The following is a 21,202-nucleotide window of genomic DNA, read 5'->3' on the forward strand; positions in this document are numbered from 1 at the left end:
TCCCGCTAAGATCTGCTGTCCAGCTCTAAGGTGGCGAACCCAGGGCGGGTCTCCTCGGCGCGCGCGTCCGGGTGGGAAGCAGTGCGCAGCGGAGACCACACTCAAGGACGCACACACACCCCAGGAAAGATCGCAGGCGCCCTGGGGCCGCGACACCTGACCCGCCTTCTCGGCCCACGCCCCTCCCGGGCCCAGCCCCCAGGCCCGCCCGCCGCAGGTGGAGCAGCAGCGGCCCGCGAGTAGGTGCGCGGGATGATCTCACCGCGTGCTGCGCGCCAGGAGGAGGAGGAGCAGGAGGAGCGGGAGCGATCCCAACTTCCGGGTAGTGCAGCCGCACGCCACGCCACCGGCGTCTTGCTTTCTGCTCCCCCTCCCCCGTGTCCCCCTCGCCTCTCCCTCCTTGCCTTTTATCCCCAGCCCCACCCGCCAAAATGAACAGCTCGGACGAGGAGAAGCAGCTGCAGCTCATCACCAGCTTGAAGGAGCAAGGTAGGCGGGCCCCGCGGGCGCAGGTGCGGGAGCCGCGGCCTCGGGCGGGACACCTCCGAGCGCTGCCGCAGGTGCCAGCCAGGGCCTGGGCATGGAGAGGCCGACGCAGTCACCCCGCGGCTCACCCGCGGTGAAGCGCTCGCCGAGCTCCACGCGCCATGCAGAGCCCTGGGCGGAGGAGCTGGAGCGTTTCCCTGCAGTGGGACTGGGGATCGCGAGACCGGGGGGCAGGGACACGCATCGGGAGTGCACAGGGTCACGGCTCGCACCCCAGTCCACACGGGAGAAGCGAGCAGGGCAGGATCGCTGGGCGCTGTGTGGCAGCTCAGCTGAGGCCGCACCCTCGCACACTTTAGCATTCCTGGGCCTGCAGCTTTCCCAGCTTTTCTTTGGGGGTTCGGTCTGGTTCCTTTTTCTTTACCCAGCTGGGATTTTTTTAGGCCACCGATGTGTTCTCATCACTTCCCATTTTTAGCAATTTATTAGTCAGTGATTCGACACCCTGCCTGTGTGGGGCTTTCCGAGGGAGCGGGGCTGGTGTTGGGTGCAGGAAAGCCAGGCCGTATTGCACGCGTTTCTCTACTGCTTGGTAGCTGATGATTGTCATGAGCACATTGGTGAACAAAGCCAGATCCTAGAGCCAGTTAACCTGACACACTTAAAAAAAAATCACTTAATTATCCCGCTCAAAGGGTGGTTTGAAAATATGGGTCAAGAAAGAGGAACCACATAGGCTTAGGAAGTGTGCAGGGCATGCTCTTCATTGAGGGACTTGCTGACGCTGGAAGGGCCCTGCTCAGTGGTCAACTGGTCTGGCCCTTTCACTTCCCTTGGCTCAGCAGCTCACCAGCTCTGTGAAGTTGGTGTCTTCCCTTCCTTGAGCATGTGGCTAAAGACTGGCTAAACCTGATGGTTTGGAGGTCCTATCAAGGACTTGAGCTGCCGCTTTTCAGATCCATCAGCCACAGTGTCCACACTCTGGGCAAAAAGGTCTCCACAGCACTGTACTGTGTCACCTCGGGGAGTTACCTAACCTCACTGAAATGGATGTAGCACTCTTCTCTCTATCTAGCATCTAGAAAGCCTGAATGGGTGTTAATTGCTTTCACTTTCCTCTTGTCCACAATTAGCCCCAAGTCAAGCCACACAGCACCTGTGACTCCAGTAGAAGGACAGATTGCCTTATTTGGAATCTCACAAGTTTTTTTTTTTTTTTTTTTTTTTTTTTTTTAATGGAGAACTGGATTTCACGGGTATTTATTTTGAATAACACTTTCCTGTGTCTCACAACACAAAGACCTTTGATTCATTATTCTAGACTTATGGAACTTTCAGTATTAGTCAATACCAGATCTTTTGATGGATGTTCAGTTTGCAAATGATTATAAAACAAAATAAAATATTATTTCCTCTTATTCTGTTTGTAATTCTCAGAGTACACGTAAGGATGCTGACACTTACAAACACCTTCTCTGGCCCTTTGCTGGACTGATGTTTGAAGAAGGGAGGATTCCCAGGTTTCCAGCTCATTCTGTTGTGTTGTCCTGTTATATTAAAAAACAAATCCATGGCCTTGGTATTTCTAAAGGCTGATTTTCCTGATGGAGGACTTGAGCCAGAAGTAATAGAACCTAGTTTTGTGTTTCTTGAGACCCCTCTCTCTCTCTCTCTCTCTCTCTCTGACATTGAGACATGTCATATGGGTGTTAGGATTGTTCAGCCTATGGTGAGATTTTCATATCTTGAAACCAGAATGTGTTTGTCAGACAGACTGTGCTAAAGACTTACTTAAGAGTATTTAATGGCTGTTTGACCTGTGGAATTAACTGGGAAGCCAGGGATTTGAGGTGTAAACATGGCCACCAGGGCTTTGGGTACACCAGTACTATGGTCACTTTTTATGTTGATGGTGGGTTGTTGCCATGGGGAGTCATAATTTTAATTTCCCCATTTAATATGAACAAGAAGAACATTTTTGATTGGTTGCTCTATTTTCCTTGTTTAATGCTGAGTAAACGCATACTTTTGTTTCTTTAACAACTACCGGTTACTTATGTATGGGGCCCAAGTTCTAGAACAAGAGGCTACAGAGAGTGAATCAGACTATCCTGGCTCTTAGAAGTTCTTGTCCAGCAGACAGCCATTAATCCAAGAGGCATGTAAATAAATAGACTGTTATTTTTTCTAGGATAGGTTCTCAGAAATGGGGTTGTGGGATTTGATGGCATGCATGTTATGAAGTTACATCCTTCAGTGCAGAAGCATTCCTCTGTCAATAGTTGTACCAGTTCGTGTTCCCCCAGCAGTGCCCTCGTCACCAAATACTGGTTAACACTGGCTGACAGTCATCATTATCAGTTGGACAGCCTGACCAGTTTCTGAATTTTTGCCGTTGGAACTGGCAAAATGCCTCCTTTAAAATGTACATTGCCCTGACTATTAGTGAAGTTCAAGTCTTCCCATGTTTATTGGCCGTTTTTGTCTCCTCGTGGTTTCCCCTTTAATGAGTTTTAAGTCTAAAACTTGAACCTATTGCCCGGGAGGGGTTCAGGAAGGAGGCTGCTGTGTGTACTGCAGAGCTGACAATAATCTCTCGTGGGAAGCCTTCAGTGCTGAAAACAAGGTTGTGCTTGACACAATTGTGAAGGGCAATGACTGCGTCTGTCACAATATGAACAATCTCTAATTTATATGTACCATTCCCCAAGCTCCGTGTCTTATAAAGCACACCCACTTCTGAATTACTTCACAACATTGTATGTTCCTGTCTACTGAATGATATAATTAGGTATATTATGTCTTTCTAGAAAGTTATATTATGTCCCTTAAAAAAAATTAGCCAGTGTGTGATTTTTTTTTTTTTTTTATGTTCAAGCAGATGCTGAGGTAATGAGGTAATTCTCCTTTTGTCTTTTTCCCCCCACGGGCTTTATTTTATTGGGCTGATTGACATCGTTAATGCATGGAGAAATGGCAACTTAGGATACTATTTCCGATGCATATTTCCCAGCTATCAAAGTGGACATTTCCCTTACAAAACATCATACAATTTTCTCTCTCTCTAGAATTCTTTTGGTAAATGATAGACTTAGTTCAGCATTTGTTGAAGGTACACGGCTTTCTGTGTGATTCATTCAACACGCATACACTGAATATTCATAGCCAGGCACTGGGCGAGCATCAGAGACCAGTGAATAAGGCCTGGACCCTGCTGGTGATGAGTTCTGTGTCTGGAGACAGTATAAAATCCAGTAAGAGTGTCTGATTGACTTATATGGCCTTTTGGTCAGGTAGCAGCTTGAATGGCATCCTCCACAAAAACCATGGATTACTATTGCTGTCCAAAGCAGAATGGGCCACCACCACTGAAGGGCCTGACCCAAGCAATAGATAACTATTAGGCTGGTCAACATGGCATGGTAGTGCCGATTGGAACCTGGTGAAGTGTGGAAGAGTCGTTGTCATTTCAAAATATGGGTGTGCCTTTCCCCCTTTCTTCCCTCTTTCTCTCCCCCCTTTCATGCTTCTCAGTGCTAAGGATGGGACCCAAACCCTTATATATGTTGGGCAAGTATTCCGTTACTGAACCACCTAACAAGGGTATTCTCAGAAAAGACCAAACAATGACAATGAAAACCAAAAGTGATGGCCATTCTTGGGCAATTGTATATTCTAGGGTAAGATTTTTATTTTTTGAGACATGGTCCCAGGAAGTTCAGGTTGGCCTGGAAGTCTGTAGAGCAGATGATGACCTTGAACTTGAACTCCTGATTCTTCTGCTTCCACTTCCCAAGTACTCAGATTATGGGCATGTATCACCACACAAAGCAGATTCTTAAGATTCAGCTTCTTCCTAGAGCTAAGCTAGTGACTAATGGGTGCTTTTTCCAGGACTCCTTTAGCTTCTGGGGAGAAAACAGTGCGGCATTATTGTGATTGAAAGGGCCCAGACTGTTGCATGGCTGTATTAGTACATGAAGCTGAGGTGCCAGCCCTGGGCAGTCCATCCAATGCCACTCAGGAGAAGGCAATCTGAAATGCCATGGCTTCATGTACAAACGTGGTTTTTCAGCACTGTTTTTCTAAGTGTGGTCCAGGAATGGCCTGTTTCTGAGTCACCAGCTGGTTTTAGAACTGTAGTTTACTTCTAAGGTTGGCGAGCAGTACTATGGAGATAGTGTCTAGGTCCTCCCAGAGATGGGCCTCCATGGGCTGGAGTCAGGCCTGGTGCTCAGAGCTCCCATCTTTATTAATACTACTCCCAGGGAACTGGATCTTCCTTTTGTTTTTAAAATATTAACATAAAATAAAAATGAAACATACAATGTTCTCTTTCTTCTAACCCATTGTTTCTCAATCTATGTTTTACTATTACTCTAAAGAGAAGTTTTATACCATGACCTTGGGAGGACCAAGGTTTTCCTTTTCCTATTAAAAATCATGCTTTCAGTAATGGACCAGAGTTAAAGTCATCTATATGATCTTGTGTTAGTTTAGTGTAGACATAGATTGTTACATATAGAAATATGTCTGTTTATATTATATATATTCAAGCATATTTATCACTCAGAACATGGGTGCTAATAATGCCCCCCCCAAAATAAATAGTGTTCCACAGGGAAATGGCTGATTTTATGATCAAGATATCCAAATATGCAAGCTGAGCCTGGGACATCCTGTGGTTCCCCAAACTAAGGAAGTGTTCAAAGTAATATTCTCACATGTTGGCAACAAGAGACATAGAAGCCAACTGAAGAATTGTCCACTGCCCAAAGTTGGAGCAATTAAAAACAAACAAGATGTAACCCACAACGCAAAATAATGTGTGTGATGAAATAATGTGTGTGGGATGTGATGAAATTGACATTTTATCTCTGATTTTCTCTTAAGAATCTCAACGTCTCATGTATTCTTTTTTTTCCCTCGAGACAGGGTTTCTCTGTGTAGCTTTGGTGCCTGTCCTGGATCTCGCTCTGTAGACCAAGGTGGCCTCGAACTCACAGAGATCCGCTTGCCTCTGCCTCCTGAGTGTTGGGATTAAAGGCGTGCACCACCACCGCCTGGCAAAGTCCCATGTATTCTTAAGGAAAACATCAGAAAAAAATCTGGCTGTGGTAGATTCACGCCTTTAAGCTGTCAAGGTCTCAGCAAAGGGACCGGCAACAGTCCAGGCACGGCAGTGCCACAGGAGCATCACAAGTTCAGTCTCAGCTATACAGTGAGTCTGAGACTAGCCTGGGCTACTTGAGGCCTGGTCTCTCCCATCTCACTGGGGGAAAAAAAAACTCAAACCAAACAACCTACCCCCAAATTAAAAAAAAAAAAAAAAAGCTTTAATACAACAAGAAGAATTTGTCAAAGTCATGAGGGTGGGAACCAAGGCGAAGAAGCACCTAAGGATATAAGACATTTAAATGGAACGTGAAATCTCATTGTAGGTACTGGAAAAAGGACGTATGTTGTTGAATAATCTTTTTGTACACTGTGAAGATGTGTTTTTGCCAAGGCGCCTTCTGGCTGGTTTAATAAAGAGTTGAATGGCCAATAGCTAGGCAGGAAAGAGGTTAGGTGGGACTTCCAGAGAGAGAAGAAAAGATGGATCTAAAGCATGAGGGATGCCAGAGGACACAGAGAGGAAACGAGGTGCAAGGTGGAAGAGATGTAAAAAGCCACGAGGCAAAACATAGATTAATATAAATCGGTTCATTTAATTTATAAGAGCTAGTGGGACAAGCCTAAGCTATAGGGCGAGCTTTCATAACTAATAATAAGTCTCCATGTTGTTTTTTGTGAGCTGGCAGCCCAACTAAATAGGCTTCTACAGACATGGATAAAACTAAGAAACGTAGTGGGCAGCCATTCCAGCTTTGACTGGAAGCTCCAACCCCCATTGAGGCTTCGGTAATGGTCATGGTCACGCCTATAAGGCGGGGCTGAGAGAGGACGCTGAAGACCCGGGTTCCCTGAAGACCCGGGTTCCAGATGCGTGGGCCCTCTTAGTTCCTGGACCCTGGACGCTGGAGGTAGACCCAGCAGAGCTCTCCAGAGAACACTGCTGGACTGTGCCACACCTTTCCCAGACCCTGTAAACTATCCCTTCACTTGTAAGTTACCCTACAAAATAAACCTCCCTTTTAACTACGTGGAGTGGCCTTAATAATTTCACCAATAAAGGAAGTCTGAATAAAATGTGGAATTTGGGTTATCACAGTGTGTGAATAGGGCCCAGAATTTAACAAATGTTCCATATTAATGCAAAATGCATTAGGGGATATATAGGAACTCTTCACTTTCTGGAGCCCCTGCCCATAATGTCAATGGATCTCACTGTATAGATTCAATCAACTCCATATTGAAAACATCTGAGGCTTTCCTCTGGCCTCTGTGTACACAGAGGTACACAGACATGTGTGCAAGCAAAACATCCCTGTACATAAAAAATATATATAAAATTTTAAAAAGAAAATACTTGATAAAAAGTTCTTTTATAATTTGTCTCAAATAATGTGATATAACAACTATATATAGAATTCACATTGAATTGGACACTAAGTATCTAGAGATGACAAAAGGCTACAGGACGGTAATTGCTGGTTACAGGTAGATAGCCAATCATTTTGTGCTTCCCTTTCTCCTTCCTTCCTTCCTTTTTAGAAACAGGGTCTTACTCTATAGTTCATGCTGGCCCAGTACTCGGTATGAAGACAGGATGACCTCACATTTGCAGTGGTCTTCCTGCCTCTGTCTCTCAAATGCTGGAATTCCACGTCCAACAGACAACAACCAACCATAAGAAACATTTTGGGATCTGAGTGTTCATGGTGATCCTAGAGAGAATCCCCTGCTGGCTGTGCTGCCTTCCTAGTTTGTTTGTTTTTTTTAAACATATCTAAGTTTTCTTGTGTGTATGTGCCTGTAAGTGTGCATGTGTAGGTGTGCGTGCATGTGTACATGTGTATGTAGCTGCAGGTGTACATATGTGTGTGTGTGTAGCTGCAGGTGTATAGATGTACGTGGTGTGTGTGTGTGTGTGTGTGTAGCTACAGGTATGCAGGTGTATGTGTGTAGGTGTGTGTATGTAGCTACAGGTATGCAGGTGTATGTGTGCAGGTGTGTGTGTGAAGTGTGGGTGTACATGTGCCATGGAGTTCATGGTGAGGTCAGAGGACAACTTGGTGGATTTGGTTCTCTATCTTCACCTTTACTTGGGTTCTGGGCCTCAAACTCATGTCACCAGACTTGTGGCAAGCTCCTTTACCAACAAGTTCCTCTTGCTGGCCCAGGGTTCACTCTCTGTACTGGACTTTTGTGGGGTCTAAGCAGTAGTTGTGGACCCACCATTGCAGATGCCACACAGAATAGTGTCCCTGCTCCAGGATCTCCATACACTCTAGCCACTCACTGCTCCTTTCTCAAACTGCTAATGACCACAGATCCCTTTATTGCTCTTTCCAGAACATTGTAGTTGGACTCATATTGTGCATGTGGCCATTCATATTAATTGTTTTCATTTAGCACTAGGTAGGTCTTTTTGTGGCCTGATAGCTCACATTGCTTCACTGAATAATATTCCATTGTATGGATGTACCACAGTTTGTTTATTCATCCACTTATTGAAGAACATCTTGAGTAGTCCTAAATTTCATCAATTATGAATAAATCTGTAAACATTTGTGTTGGTAAGGTTTGGATGTCTCCGTGTTCTGTGATTACATCATAGTCCTGGGATAGGGAGTTAGTGAACCTGCCCTGGGGCTGTGATCTCACGAATTCTCAGTACCTCCCTCCTCCAAGGTGTTAGGCTCTGGTAAAGCAGTTTCTCTTGAGATCAGGTCTTAAGAACAGAGTGGCAAGCTGGGCATGGTGGCCATGCCTTTAATCATAGGACAGGGAGTCAGAGACAGGTGGATATTTGTGAGTTTGAGGGCAGCCTGGTCCATGTAGTAAGTTCTAGGTCAGCTAGGACTATGTAGTGAGAGACTCTGCATCCAAAAAAAAAAAGTCAGGAACAGAGTTCTCTGAGCATCATTTATAGAACAACTACATCTAAAGGAAGTAGCAGGAACCTCTTAAGGTTCTAGGATATGAAACAAAAAAATCTTTTCCCTACCAACCTATCCTTCTAATTCCCTACCTCTAGGATATTTTAAACTCAAATCTGTATAAATCAAGCCTCCACATTTGTGCAAATACAGCCTAGATTTTTCCTGTCTGGGTTCTAGTTCTCCAGCGGGGGTTTCTTCCAAACACTCACTGCCATAAGTTGTATGTCCCTGTGCTGCCTTGTGTCTCCAGTGGCAGGGCTGGGGCTAGCCCTGTGACCTCAGTTCTCTGACGGGTCTAAGAGGATTGTTGCTGTACCATTTATTTGGTTTTTGTTGTTATGGAGATTGTGTGATGTACAAGCCTATATGCTAGAAATCAGACATACATATATGTAGTATACATTAATATATGTATACGTGTAATAGATATATAGACTGTAAAGATAGTTTTTCCTTCCTGTTGTTTAATTTGAAGCCATTCATATGGTTTGTTGAGAGTTCTTCAGCTTTATTAGCACTGACATGTGTTCCACCCAGTGTTGTTGAAGCTCTGGCCTGCCATAATTCCTTTCCTGATAGGAAATCTGTCACCTTTGTTTTTTTTTTTTTTAAATCAGCTTTCCCAGAGGTCCCCCACCCCTGGCTTTTATAATGATTTAATTAACAAGTGAGGTATAAATGGCTTCCCTCTCAACTCTGGCTCTAAGTGGAGGATCCACTGGGACATGAGCAGAAGGGGAGCCTGTCCTAATTGAACAGCGCCTTTATGACTCTAGCTATCATCTCCCATTAGCAAGGTTTCAAGGCTCCCTGATTCTGACAGGCAGACTCAGCCATGGATACAAATCTGCATTACGAAATGTCAGGATACAGTGTTGCTGTGCTTTTCTTTCTGGATACATTTGTTTGTTATTTAAGACTTCCTTTTTATTGTGTCTTGATGTAGCATATGATGTGATAGACTGTGCCTGGTGAGGAGAATGCTTGACTATTGAGGATATGCTCAAGTGAATGCAGATTCATTCTTCCTCCCCAGTCAATGCTTACTTTAAGCCAGGCACTGTCCTAGATGCAGACATCTGGGTAGATAAAGACATAGTCTTTACCCTGAAGGACTAGTGTGCTGTCAGGTTACACACTGACTCTTACCAACATCAGTTGCCATGAGTGACTCTGGGAATCAGTAGACACGGTCTACCTCCACTCCCTACTGCAGGTGTGACATCTCTATGCATCCATATCTTCATTTCTAAAATGGAGATGTTAATTTGGCTTGATTATTTTGCATCATATGTCTGTATGAGCCTTTCGTTCATCTCTTCAGCATAGGTGTGGACTCTGTGTTTGGTATTCTGATGACATAGGCAGAGCTCATTCAGTTGAGTTCGGAGAAAAGGCAAGATAACTTAGAATGTTATGCACAGGGATTTAAGCAGAGTATAATACTTGTTTCACATCTTGGATCTTTTTGGATTTGGGAATATTTGTATAGAATTTACTATTTTATTGTTCCTGATTTGAAAATGTGAAGTCCCAAATACTCCAAAATCTGGAACTGTGCCTTCAAAAAGTTTTCAAGTTTGGAGCTTTTTACACCTCAGATGTTGGTATCTGAGGGAGCTCAGCCTCTAATGAGTAGGGTGCTCTGGTAGCATATTAAGATGTAAGTGCTGATTTTGCCCAAGACATACAAGAAGAGCTTCCTAGAAGAAATGACAGTTAAATTTCATTGCAAAGGGAGCAGCTGGGGGAGACCTCATGGGCAGAGCAGAAAATATTTCCAGAAGCTCTGGAAAGCATTGTTCAAAGTGTTGATCTGGGGATGATGCTAGAGGGGTAGGTCGAGTGGCCTGGCTGGCACCCAGAGGTTTGCTAGGTTTGGGGGGCTAAAACAGGCAGGTCTGGGTGACTGTGATGGCTGTTGACCTTCTCCAGAGGGACTGTGGGCAGTTTATAGTTAGGAAGTTGAGTTGTCATGTTTCTGAGACAGCTGTGTCTATCTACCTCATTGCTTCCTGGGCTGGCTGTGTTGTAGTTTGTGACTTGGGAAGAAAAGGGCTGTTGTGGAATAGAATATTTGTTAAACTAAATAAAGATGTGTTACATTTGTTTGTGTTGCAGAATAATTGTTTAACTGTGTAAAGATGTGTAGCATTTGTTTATGCTGTATTTGTTCAACTATGTAAAGATGTGTTGCTGTTTCACCTTGCCTGCCTAAGGCACCTGATTAGTCTAATAAAAAGCTGAACGACCAATAGCTGGACAGAGGAGGAATAGGCAGGGCTGGAGGGCAGAGAGAAAAGGGAAGCCAGCCAGGCCACCTGGGGCCAGACAGACGGACACAGAGGAAGCAGGACATACAGAATGAAAAAAAAGTAAAAAGCCCTGAGGCAAAATGTAGATGAATAGAAACAGCTAAATTAAGTTATAAGAGTTAGTGCAACAAGCATAAGCTAAAGGCCAAGTATTCATAATTAATAATGAGTCTCTGTGTCTTTACTTGGGAACTGGTTGGCAGCCCAAAGAGAAAGCCTGCTACAGATGGCTTCCTTCAGCATTAGGGATTTAGAAATGGAAAACCAGCGTGATTCCTGAATATTGTGCTCTGCCTGATATTATCCTTGTTTTCTCCAACATCCTCTCTTTTCGTCTATTTCGTACTGTTAAGCGGTTGTTCCTCACACTGACTGCACATGAGGGAACTCACTTCTTTAAAAACAAAGCAGAAGAGATGACCACACTCTACCCTAGACTCAGTAAATCACCCTGGGGTGGAAGAGGCACTCACTGTGGAGAGGGGTCCAGGGCTTGTGATTGCCAAGCTCTCCAGCTGGCTCGAGTGTGCTTCTAGGATTGAAAAGTCTGGTTCTCAGGCATGCTTCCATGCCCTTGCCAGGATTCGTTGTGACAAATGGCTTTTAATGTGTTAGCTTGCTTCCCAACTCCTGCTTGGTGGAGGTAGTAGTCTCCTGATGGGGGAGCCAAGGAGGGGGAGGGGAGGTAAACATAACCTTGAAACCTAGGATATTCTTTTGTTATTCACTCAGGATCTGGCAAGATTTGCGGTTTTGGTAGCAATTGCCATGGCTGACACTGGACAATACCAGCATGTGTTAGTTAACTCATTTACTCCCCAGGATAAGACTACCAAATCCGTACCAGGAAGCTGAGGCTCAGTGCGATGAACTGGCTTGCTCTGGGACTCCTGGCCAATATGTGCTCATCTAATTACTGCTCTGTCTGACATGGTCACATATGTAAAGCGGGTAAACTGAGGTGTGAAATCTTTCCTGTCCCGTTTGTGTGAGGCACTGCTTCAAAGGAGAGCTCTTGCCAAACTTGAGCTGTGCACACTGACCTTAAATGTTTCAAACTGCTAGCCAGTTCTGAAGCAGTAAAAGAATGCTTTCTGTAAAGCCTCTTAACATGCCATAGAAGAAGTAGCTGAGGGGGCTGGAGAGATGGCTTTGAGGTGAAGAGCCCTTGCTCTGTGTTTACTGACATACATATAAACAGTAATGGCTGAGGACCTGAGTTTGGTTTCCAGCATCCACATCAGGTGGCTCACAACCACCCCCCACTCCTGCTTTAGGTGATCCAGTGCCCCCTTCTGGCCTCTGCAGGAGACTACACAGACACACAGACACATAATTTTTAAAAAATGAAGTACCTTAGTAATAGAGACCATTTCCTTGATGATGACAGCAATATACCTTAATTAGGATGATACATATTCATATGTATGCATTTGTGTGTGTGCATGAATGTTGTTTTGGGAGTGAGCTTTGTTTTTTTAACTTCAAAGAAATAAACATTTTCCATTCCTTTTGTGACTCATCCCCCTGCTATCCCTACTGTGGCCAAGGTCATTATACTCTTCCTGTATTTTCCCTTACTTAAGTACTTGCTTTTTGTTTTATGTTACAGTTGCACATAGTTATAAGAAAGAAAGCATCTTTTCTGTGGTTTCTATTAAAATATTATAGGTGAAGGGTTCTTAATTAATGCTTTTAACAAAGAGCCAGCAATTAGGAGTTTACCGTGTTTTGTCTGAGTCTATTGGCAGTATAATGGAGCGTGGTGTGAGTATTTTAGAAAAGCTTTCCAAGCCATTATTTGATCTTGTAAATAGAAAAAAATCTTATTTCTTCATGTCAATACAAGATTATAGTTTTATAAGCCATTACTGTTTATATGTATGTCAGTAAAGTAGGTCACTAATAATTCAGTGTTAAATCAATTTTGGTGTGTGTGTGTGTGTGCGTATGCACGTGTGTGTGTGTGTGTGTGTGTGTGTGTGTGTGTGTGTGTGTGTGCATGTGCGCGCACACATGCCATAGTGCACATGTGGAAGTCAGAGGACAACGTGGGAGTTGGTTCTCTCCTTTCACCGTGTGGACACTGGAAACTGAACTCAGGTTATCAGGCTTGGTGGCAAGTACTTTTGCCCTAAGAGCCATCTCACTGGCCCAATTTTGATTTTTAAATTTCATCTATAGATACTTTAAATTTTTTTAAGTAAAAAAATTGTGTGTGAGTCTGATATATATATGTGTGTGGATACAGGCATACATGGCAGTCAAAGCACCACCTTGGGGGTCAGTCCCCACAGTCTGCCTTGTTGGGGATAGGGGCTCTTTTGTTATTTACCACTGTATGTGGCAGGCTAGTTGTCCCTCAAACTATCAAGGATTCTCCTATCTCCACCTCCCATCTCTCCATAGGAATGCTGGGATTAGAGACGTATCCTGCTGTGCCCATCTTTATGTAGGTTCTGGGGAATTGAGCTAAATTCTTCACATTTATGTGGCAAGCAGAAGCATCTGCTTAGCCCTGCAGGTGTATTTAAATGCTAACTAGTTTAAGTCAAAGTCTGTCAATAAAATATTTTTATCTTTATGTTTTGAAGCTCTATTAATTAGGTAGAATAATGATGTTTGGGGCCATGACCGTAGTCTGCTACCTATTAGCATCAATGCGTATTTAGAAATCTCTTGGGTTTTGTTTGTTTCTGTTAAAGGGGTACATATCAATGGTTTCCTAGATCCTAGGGCAGTTTGGTTCACACTCCATTGTTTGGATGTGTGTGATGAGCGTTGCTGAGGAGCCCGGGTGCGAGGGCTTCATTTTGTACATCATCCACTCTTTCCTGTTGAAAACGTGTTTTCTGAAGCGCTCTGTCTTTGTGTGTGTTCAGAACTGCTTCATGAGAGGTCTAATGCTTGGAGACTTCGCGGGTGGGTGTGTGGCTTCTCTGAGTCTGTGCCTCAGTGCTTACTTGACGGTTCTAGCTCTGCCGTCAGTCCCCAGCCCTTCGGCCACTGCTTGTCCCTTACCATGTGAAGGGCTTGTTTCTGGGCATCCTCTGCCCTTGTGGTAAGCATGCATTGCTAGAGCTGATGACCAGGTAATACGGGATGTTCTTTTTAGGGAGGGAAGGTTAAGCAGGGTTGTTGAGGCCAGGGTGGATCCTCCTGCCTCAGTCTTCCTAATGCTGGATTACAGGCATGTGTCACCCTGGGATGCTATTGAAGTTATTGACCCCAGGCTTTTATTCCTGTCTTTAGATTATTAATAGGAACAGGAACCCTTTTTAAAGAAAACTGAGCTACTCTTAGAAGATAAATCCCAGTTAAAAGTTTTACAAAGGTGAACAGGCAGCCTAGTAATAACCTAGCTCTCAGTGGCAGGCTTGTTTAGTGGCTGGTGAACTAACTAGGCTGCTCTAAGATGCTCTGCCTCGTTGTTATCTTAGGCCATTGTCCCAAACTTCATAGGCTCAACTCCAAGGAGGCCTAAAAATGGTGTTTTACTAAAATATGAATGTGGGGGTGAGGTCAGGTTACTTCATGAGCATTTCCCCACATGTCTGGGAATCTGCATTCCCACCTCAGTGAAGTGAAGGTTGCCTGTCTTGTCTGGAAACAGATATTCTCAGTCCAATGTCCAGCCCATAAACCTTCAGCTCTGAATAAAGTAGACAAATGATACTGTGTTGAGTGTGCAAGCCTACTTTAATTTCTAAGTAAACCTCTGATTTTAGCACCCAGGTGGATAGTGTTGGGAGGCAGAGCAGGGGCCTGAGTGCTCTCACAAGGCAAGTACTGAGATCACAGAGAGAACTTTTCAGATGTCACTTCTGGCCTGTGGGTTTTCCTGATGACTCTGAAATTCAGTGTGGTGGGCTCAGAGCCTTGAAAGCAAAAGCCCTTTGGTGGTCTCTCCACTCGGCTGAATGTAGTGAAGCGTTACTGGGGGTCAGCTGAGTTCACAGGTTTTCCCACAATGAACTTTTGAGTTGTAATGTCGCTTTTTTTTTCTTTTAGCAATAGGCGAATATGAAGACCTTCGAGCAGAGAACCAGAAAACAAAGGAGAAGGTTCGTACTGTACCCCTCCCTTTTCTTGCAAGCATGAATGCCTGGGCAGCATAATGCATTGTTCAGCCACCAATTTCAGTTAAGTGTGAATGAGAGAGGTTTTTTTCCTTTTTCTCTTTTCTTTTCTCTTGCATGTGTGGTTCAAGCTAATATCAACTCCAGGCTCCAGATGGTAAAGAATAGCAGGCATGCCACAGTAGGCACAGCCCTGGGAGATTAAGTCTGCAGCTAAATGTGTAGCAAGGCACTGGGCCAAGCCACACAAGTCCTCAAGAATTGTACTTTTCTCCTAATAGTCAGACTTGGGACGCTGGTGATGGTCTCAAAGGCTGGAGACATTTGCTTGTAGGACCCAGGCTTGTCGGGTCCTGGAGGGAGCTAGGCATTGCTGTTTACCCAGCTATCCCTGTACACCACTTGTGTGCATTTGCTCCTGCTGTCTGTGTGAATGATAAACTAGAAGTTGAAAAACACCCTGTGTGAGTACAGGGGAAGTAGGGTGAATATTTTGATCTGGAAGTTTTGTTTTGAACTATGAAATAAATGAATTCTGTTTATTTTTGTAATGTCTGTCCTTTTTGTCTCTAAAAATGTTTACTTAAGATTTAGGAGTGTTTTCTGTGTATGAGAGCTTTAAGACTGTAATCCTAGCACTTGGGAGGCTAAGGCAGGAGGATTACCATGAGTTTGAGGCTAGTCTGGGCTATAGACTAAGACTCCATATCAAAAAGCAGAGATTTGTGAATGTTTGTGTGCATGGGCACACATGCACATGCTTGTATGTACATGTGTATTTTCCCTCCTGTCAATCTAGGGGAAAAATAGAAAAGTGGAGGAACTTAATAGGAAACATAAAATATGATAGAAGAACACGGACTATGGATTTGTTTTAAAATATAAATGAAAGTTATATATAAATTTAAAATGTAAATATGGGTTTTTCATACTTACAATCAATGAAAAAGTGCTTTTATCAAATAAGATAGGCAAAATATTTTTTAAAATGTCAGAAAATAAATAAAGCAGCCTGAGGTGGTTTTAATAAGAATGAGATTATGATGTCTCATCTTTCTAATTTCAGAACAAGGGTTACAACAAGACTTAGTAGGCAGCTAACTAGTTATAAAATCTGCAGCATATTTGTACTTAATTTATTGAGCTCTTAAGAATCATATTAGACTTTTTCAATCATTAGATTTGCCAGCCGCCTAGGCATAGTTTGACTGGTGGTGGTAATGGCAGGTGCTTTAGCTCAGATACAGTTATATTTGCTTGTTAGATCATTATTTTAAACCTAGTCTTTAAGGCTCTCTTGCTTTTTAACAATATTTATTTTATCTTGGGTATGTGCATAGGTGTGTCTATATGTGGATATGTGCATGTGAGGGCAGATGCTGGAAGAGGCCAGCAGAGGAGTTCCTAGTGGTTGTAAGGCACCCAGTGTGAGTGCTGGGAACTGAACTGGGTCCTCTGTAAGAGCAGCAACTGCCTTCACACACTGCGCTGTCTCTCCGGCCCCTCCTTTGTGCCTTTGTAAATTCTTCTTTGGTGTTCTCTGAGATCTCATTTCCTTTCCTCTCTCAGGCTACCAGGGGAAAGGTAGATGATTTTTAAAATTCCATTCGAAAAGGAAGCTGATACATATATCTTTCTAAGGCGAGAAGGCCATGGAGAATAGTTTGAAAAGAAGATTTTCAGTTCTGTTGCCTTAACTCCCCCAAACACAGAAGTCCCAGGGATGTGAAATAGTCAAGAGGGTGTGCTTTGACCCTGGTGTCTGGCATCTCACAATTTTAAAGTGCCCTTTGCTCAGATTTCAGCTCCGGGAAGAGGTTGATGGAGTCTGCATTGCATCTGCCTTTGGGCTAAAGGGAGGGGAAGAGCCAAGCATCTGCTGCTGGGCTAACATTGGAGGGGTTCATGCAGGAGGACGGTTTGACCTTGTCTAAATACATAAGGTGAGCAGGCACGATGGCTCAGCAGGTTAAAACACTGAGTTTGATCACCATCCATGGTAGGAAGTAAGGACTGATTCCCAGTGCATACATGTACACATACCTGTGTCGTACACACACACACGTCATACACCCACAATAAGAATAAATGAAAAGTATGTTTAAGTAAAATAGGAGGAGGGATAGAAGCTGGAATGTCTTCATGTGGTCAAGAAAGGAAGAGAAGGAAAACCCTGCAACAGAAGAGGAAAGAAACTGTGTGCTTTGCTTTGTTTTCTCTTTTCTGTTTCTTAATCTGTGATTATCTGTAGACCTCAAAGTGCCCTAAAAAGGAGTGGTTCTGTAAACCCCTGCTCTCCCTGTTGGTGTGACCCCCACTGTTAACTCAGAGCCACCTCCTTGAGTGCGGTTTGTAGTGAACTGTCTGTGGTGCACATGGGATTATAGGTTGGTTGAAAGGAGGACTGGGAATGACCTCAGCCCAGTAAACTGTTTACTTCTTCTCTGAGCAGAGGATGGCCTGACGCATTTGCAGCATCTGTAGGCATTATTGACCCGTTTCTGTCCTAATTCTTTAAAAGTAACTATTAACAGAAGTGAGAAGAAAAGAAATGAAAGCAATATGGAATGCTGTGTGTTGGGAAAAACAAAGAAGAGTGAGTGGTTTTAAGTCTACCCCACTCTGTTTACCTTCTATTAAAAGACTGGCTTGCTTATTACTGCAGATTTTTCCCCAAAGTGGGGGGTGTTACAAAGGAGAGAAGCATATAATAAAAGCCTTTTATACGACATAGAATGAGTAAAAGCAGCTTTAGTTCCGGAGGCAGTAAATGGAAGACACTGTTTTTTCTGGGAAAGCACTTTCTTGTGCCTGGCCGCATGAGCTTTATCCGGTCTACATCAACAAATACACGCAGCCATCTTTCCTCTGTGGGGTCCCAGCCTAGAGTTAAATTAAATCCATTGTGGATAGTCATTGGAAGAATTCCTTTTTGTCATAGTTAGTTCAATGTAAGGAAATTTGGCAAAATAGAGGAAGGGGGGAAAATGGCAAGGTATTACTCCCGACTGTGTGTCTGCAAGTTTATTTATCCTTGCTGGCAGGCCTTGTTGTCTCGATGGAGAGACAGCAGATCTGGTTCCTCTGGGTAAGATCTTCTGGTGGCTGCTGCCACGTCCCTGTGGATGTAGGTTCTGCAGAGGAGGCAGGTGCTCAAAACCACTTTATTTACAGACTACTATGAGACTTCTGTGCCCTCTTATCTCCATGACAAAATGGTTCAGACTGTCTTAGCTTCGTTTTACACAAGCACACATAAGGACTTGAGACACAATGAGTTTCCTGAGAACCTACAGGTAGTCAGTGACAGATTCTGAATTTGAACCTTGGTCTTATGACCTCCATATTCTTTGACAAACAGGTAAACTTAAGGGGGTATTTTGACTCTCCACAAAGACTCTAGCTTTATTTTACTAAGTGTGTGTGTGTGTGTGTGTGTGTGTGTGTGTGTGTGTGTGCAAGTAGGCATTTGCATGTTTGAGGAGGTTAGAGGGCAACTTCAGGTATCATTCCTCTGGTATTGTCATTTTTCGTTTGAGGCGTGTTCTCTCCCTGGCTTAGAACTTCACAAGTAGGCTGGGCTAGCTGGCCTGCAAGCCCCTGGGGTCCACTAGGCTCCGCCTCTTCAGCTCTGGAGTCACAGATGTGTGCCACCATGCCTGGGTTTTCTTTTGTTTTTAAATCTGGGTCCTGAGAGTAAAACTCAGGTCTTCATATTTGGACAGCAAGCTCTTTCCTGACTGAACATCTCTCTAGCCGTTTTTTAATGTTAATGTATGAATTTTCCACAGCAAATTATTACACCCAGTACTTTTTCTGGGTCATGATTATACCATCAATTAGTTTGTATTGAAAAACTGAAAATTAATCCTTTATTAGAAAAATTCACATATGTATGTATACACATATAAGTTCTGGCACCATGAACTCAAAGAAGAGGAATAAAAGATTGAGGGGTGGACCAATGGTTGTTGTTGCTGCTTATATTAATTTACTTGGTGTATGTATATGTATATGTATATGATGAGTATGCATACCATAGCACATATGCAGAGTCAGATGAGAACTTTCTGGAGTCAGCCAGGGCTCTCCTTCTACCATTTGGACCCAGGGATCTAGCTCAGGTCATCAGGCTAGGAGGCAATTGCTCTAACCTGCTGAGCCATCTCCCCAACTCTGGACTAGTGTTTTAACTTTTCCTTTGTAGCCCTTTCCCCTCCCAACAATGGATGCTGACCATTTTGTGGTTCTTTTTTTTTTTTTTTAATAGAAGTCTTTAAAGATGGAATCAGAATTTGTTTGAGCTTGTAAGGAAAGTGATTGAAGGAAAAAACCTTTGGCTGAATGCCTTCTGGTCACCATAAAGGAAAATAAATGGAAGTTTTACCTTTTAGTAAAATCACTAATGAGGGCACGTAGACCAGTTGACAGATAGCTGTGATATTGCCATTGTTGTCTGAGTCTCTCTAGTTTGGGTGGGATGAGAAAAGACAAAATGACACGACCCCTGCTTTTTCCCATGTGCAAACTTTTAGTCTCTTTTAATAATGGATTTAAATGTCGTTTAAGTCTCTTCTAGCTCTCTTACAAGTAGAATTGTTTTTTGAAATAAACCATCTGTGTATTCCTCTGTGCTTGTCACATCAATCAAGAAAATTTATTATTATCTCAACATTAAACAGGAAAGAAGCACGTGCTGTGGGTTTTGGTAAAACAACAGCCTTGAGATTGTTTATGTGTGTCTTCTGGTCCTTTAGCATGAGGGTAAGTGGGGACTATGAAATGGACTCTTCTTTCCATTATTTCTGCCCATTTTCCAAATGGTATCATAAGCAAGCAGTATGTGAAAAAAGACAGAGAACCTATCACGTTGGTGTTAACAAATTCTTCTAAATCTATATTTGGGGCATGCAAAAATAGATGAGTGTATGTTTTGGAATCAACCGAACAAAATGTGCTTCTTTAGTATGTCTTCCTCACCATATTCAAATGTTAGTCATCCCACTTCAGTCAAAGGACCTTCTCTTGTAACTTGCTCGAAATCTTTGTCATAACCGATTAGGGTTTTTTTTCCCCTCTTTCCTATGTGGGGTTGGGGAGCCTCATTGAACTTTGAATGGAATGGCATTCACATTTCTCAGGGGGTTGGTGATGTGTGTGTGTGTGTGTGTGCGCGCGCAGTGCGCGCGCACTATGTGTAGAGAGAAGGAGATCTGTATAATAGAAGAATGTCTACCATTAGATAGTATTTATGTTTAATATTATGTTCAGAGACTGAGTTTTGAAATGCATAAATGTTTGAGTGGCTGATTAGAAGTCGCTTGGGTGAGCTACTGTCAGTGCATCAGGCAGTTCTGTCAGCCTGCCAGGAACAATGAATGGAAGAGAACGAGGCAGACACTTCCAAGACCTGTTTCGAGAAGCAAGATATATGATAGTGTTTGCATCTTGGCTCGGTATCTATTGTTACAATTTCATCCTCTCGTGTAATATTCAGAGGTGAAGGTCCCAAGTATATTATTTTTTCAAAAAAAAAATCAATAAAGAAGCCACTCTAGAGAGCAAGATCTGCATCCATTATGCTAACTGTTCATGCATAATACATCCACATACATGCGGCTTCTTTGAGATGGAGTGGCAAGTGGTTGTGCCAGAGAAAAAGTAATTACTTAGCAGTTTGAAAGTGAAAATGAGTCTCTCATTAACAGCAATCTATCCAGAAACAAAGAGCGAGGGTCTCAGTTCTGATGACATGTGTTTCCATCACACACACAATACCTAGACTTTGGAGAGTGCCGTGCGACAGCTTGGGTGGGGGGGCCACTCCTTCTTTATCGCCTGTGAAAATTGGAGGGAAAGAACTTTGAATTGGAAGAAAGGAGAACTCCAAAAGAGAAATGGAGCAAAAGGAATTCCATGTAGTGGGAATGACTGAATGTACTGAAGGACAAGCCTGTACACATCCAGAAAGCACAGGCCAGAGAAGCCAGACTCACCTAGATGGAACAATAGATTTGGCGGTCCTCTCACTACCCCACCGAAGATTCTAAAACAGGCACCGATGTCTAGTTCTTTCTGATGCTGTAAGTTTCCATTTTAAAATAGTGTGACTGGGATATTGCTGTGGGGCGGGACTGGAGAAACTTCTGGCTACAGGATATAAGAGGAATGAACTTCTAAAAGAGATGTGTGGGGTTAAACCTACTTTCAGGCAGTATAACTGCCCGAGTTCTGCCTTTATAAGTCTACAGTCTTCTTGTCTTGTACCACATGT

The 21,202-nt window shown here is 43.4% G+C and overlaps 1 protein-coding gene across 1 annotated transcript in view; it reads left to right on the forward strand.

Annotated features, from left to right (window-relative positions):
• The first annotated feature begins 406 nt into the window (after nucleotides 1-406).
• Nucleotides 407-21,202, forward strand: part of LOC119087997 (shootin-1-like) — a 38,250-nt gene continuing 17,454 nt past the window's right edge. Inside the window, exons 1-2 of the mRNA XM_037205715.1 lie at nucleotides 407-489; nucleotides 14,861-14,913. Of these exons, the coding sequence (XP_037061610.1) occupies nucleotides 432-489; nucleotides 14,861-14,913 (111 nt within the window). The 5' untranslated portion in view covers nucleotides 407-431. The remainder of the gene's footprint in view (nucleotides 490-14,860; nucleotides 14,914-21,202) is intronic.

The sequence above is a fragment of the Peromyscus leucopus genome, chromosome 1, assembly GCF_004664715.2.
Source record: "Peromyscus leucopus breed LL Stock chromosome 1, UCI_PerLeu_2.1, whole genome shotgun sequence".
NCBI lineage: Eukaryota > Metazoa > Chordata > Mammalia > Rodentia > Cricetidae > Peromyscus > Peromyscus leucopus.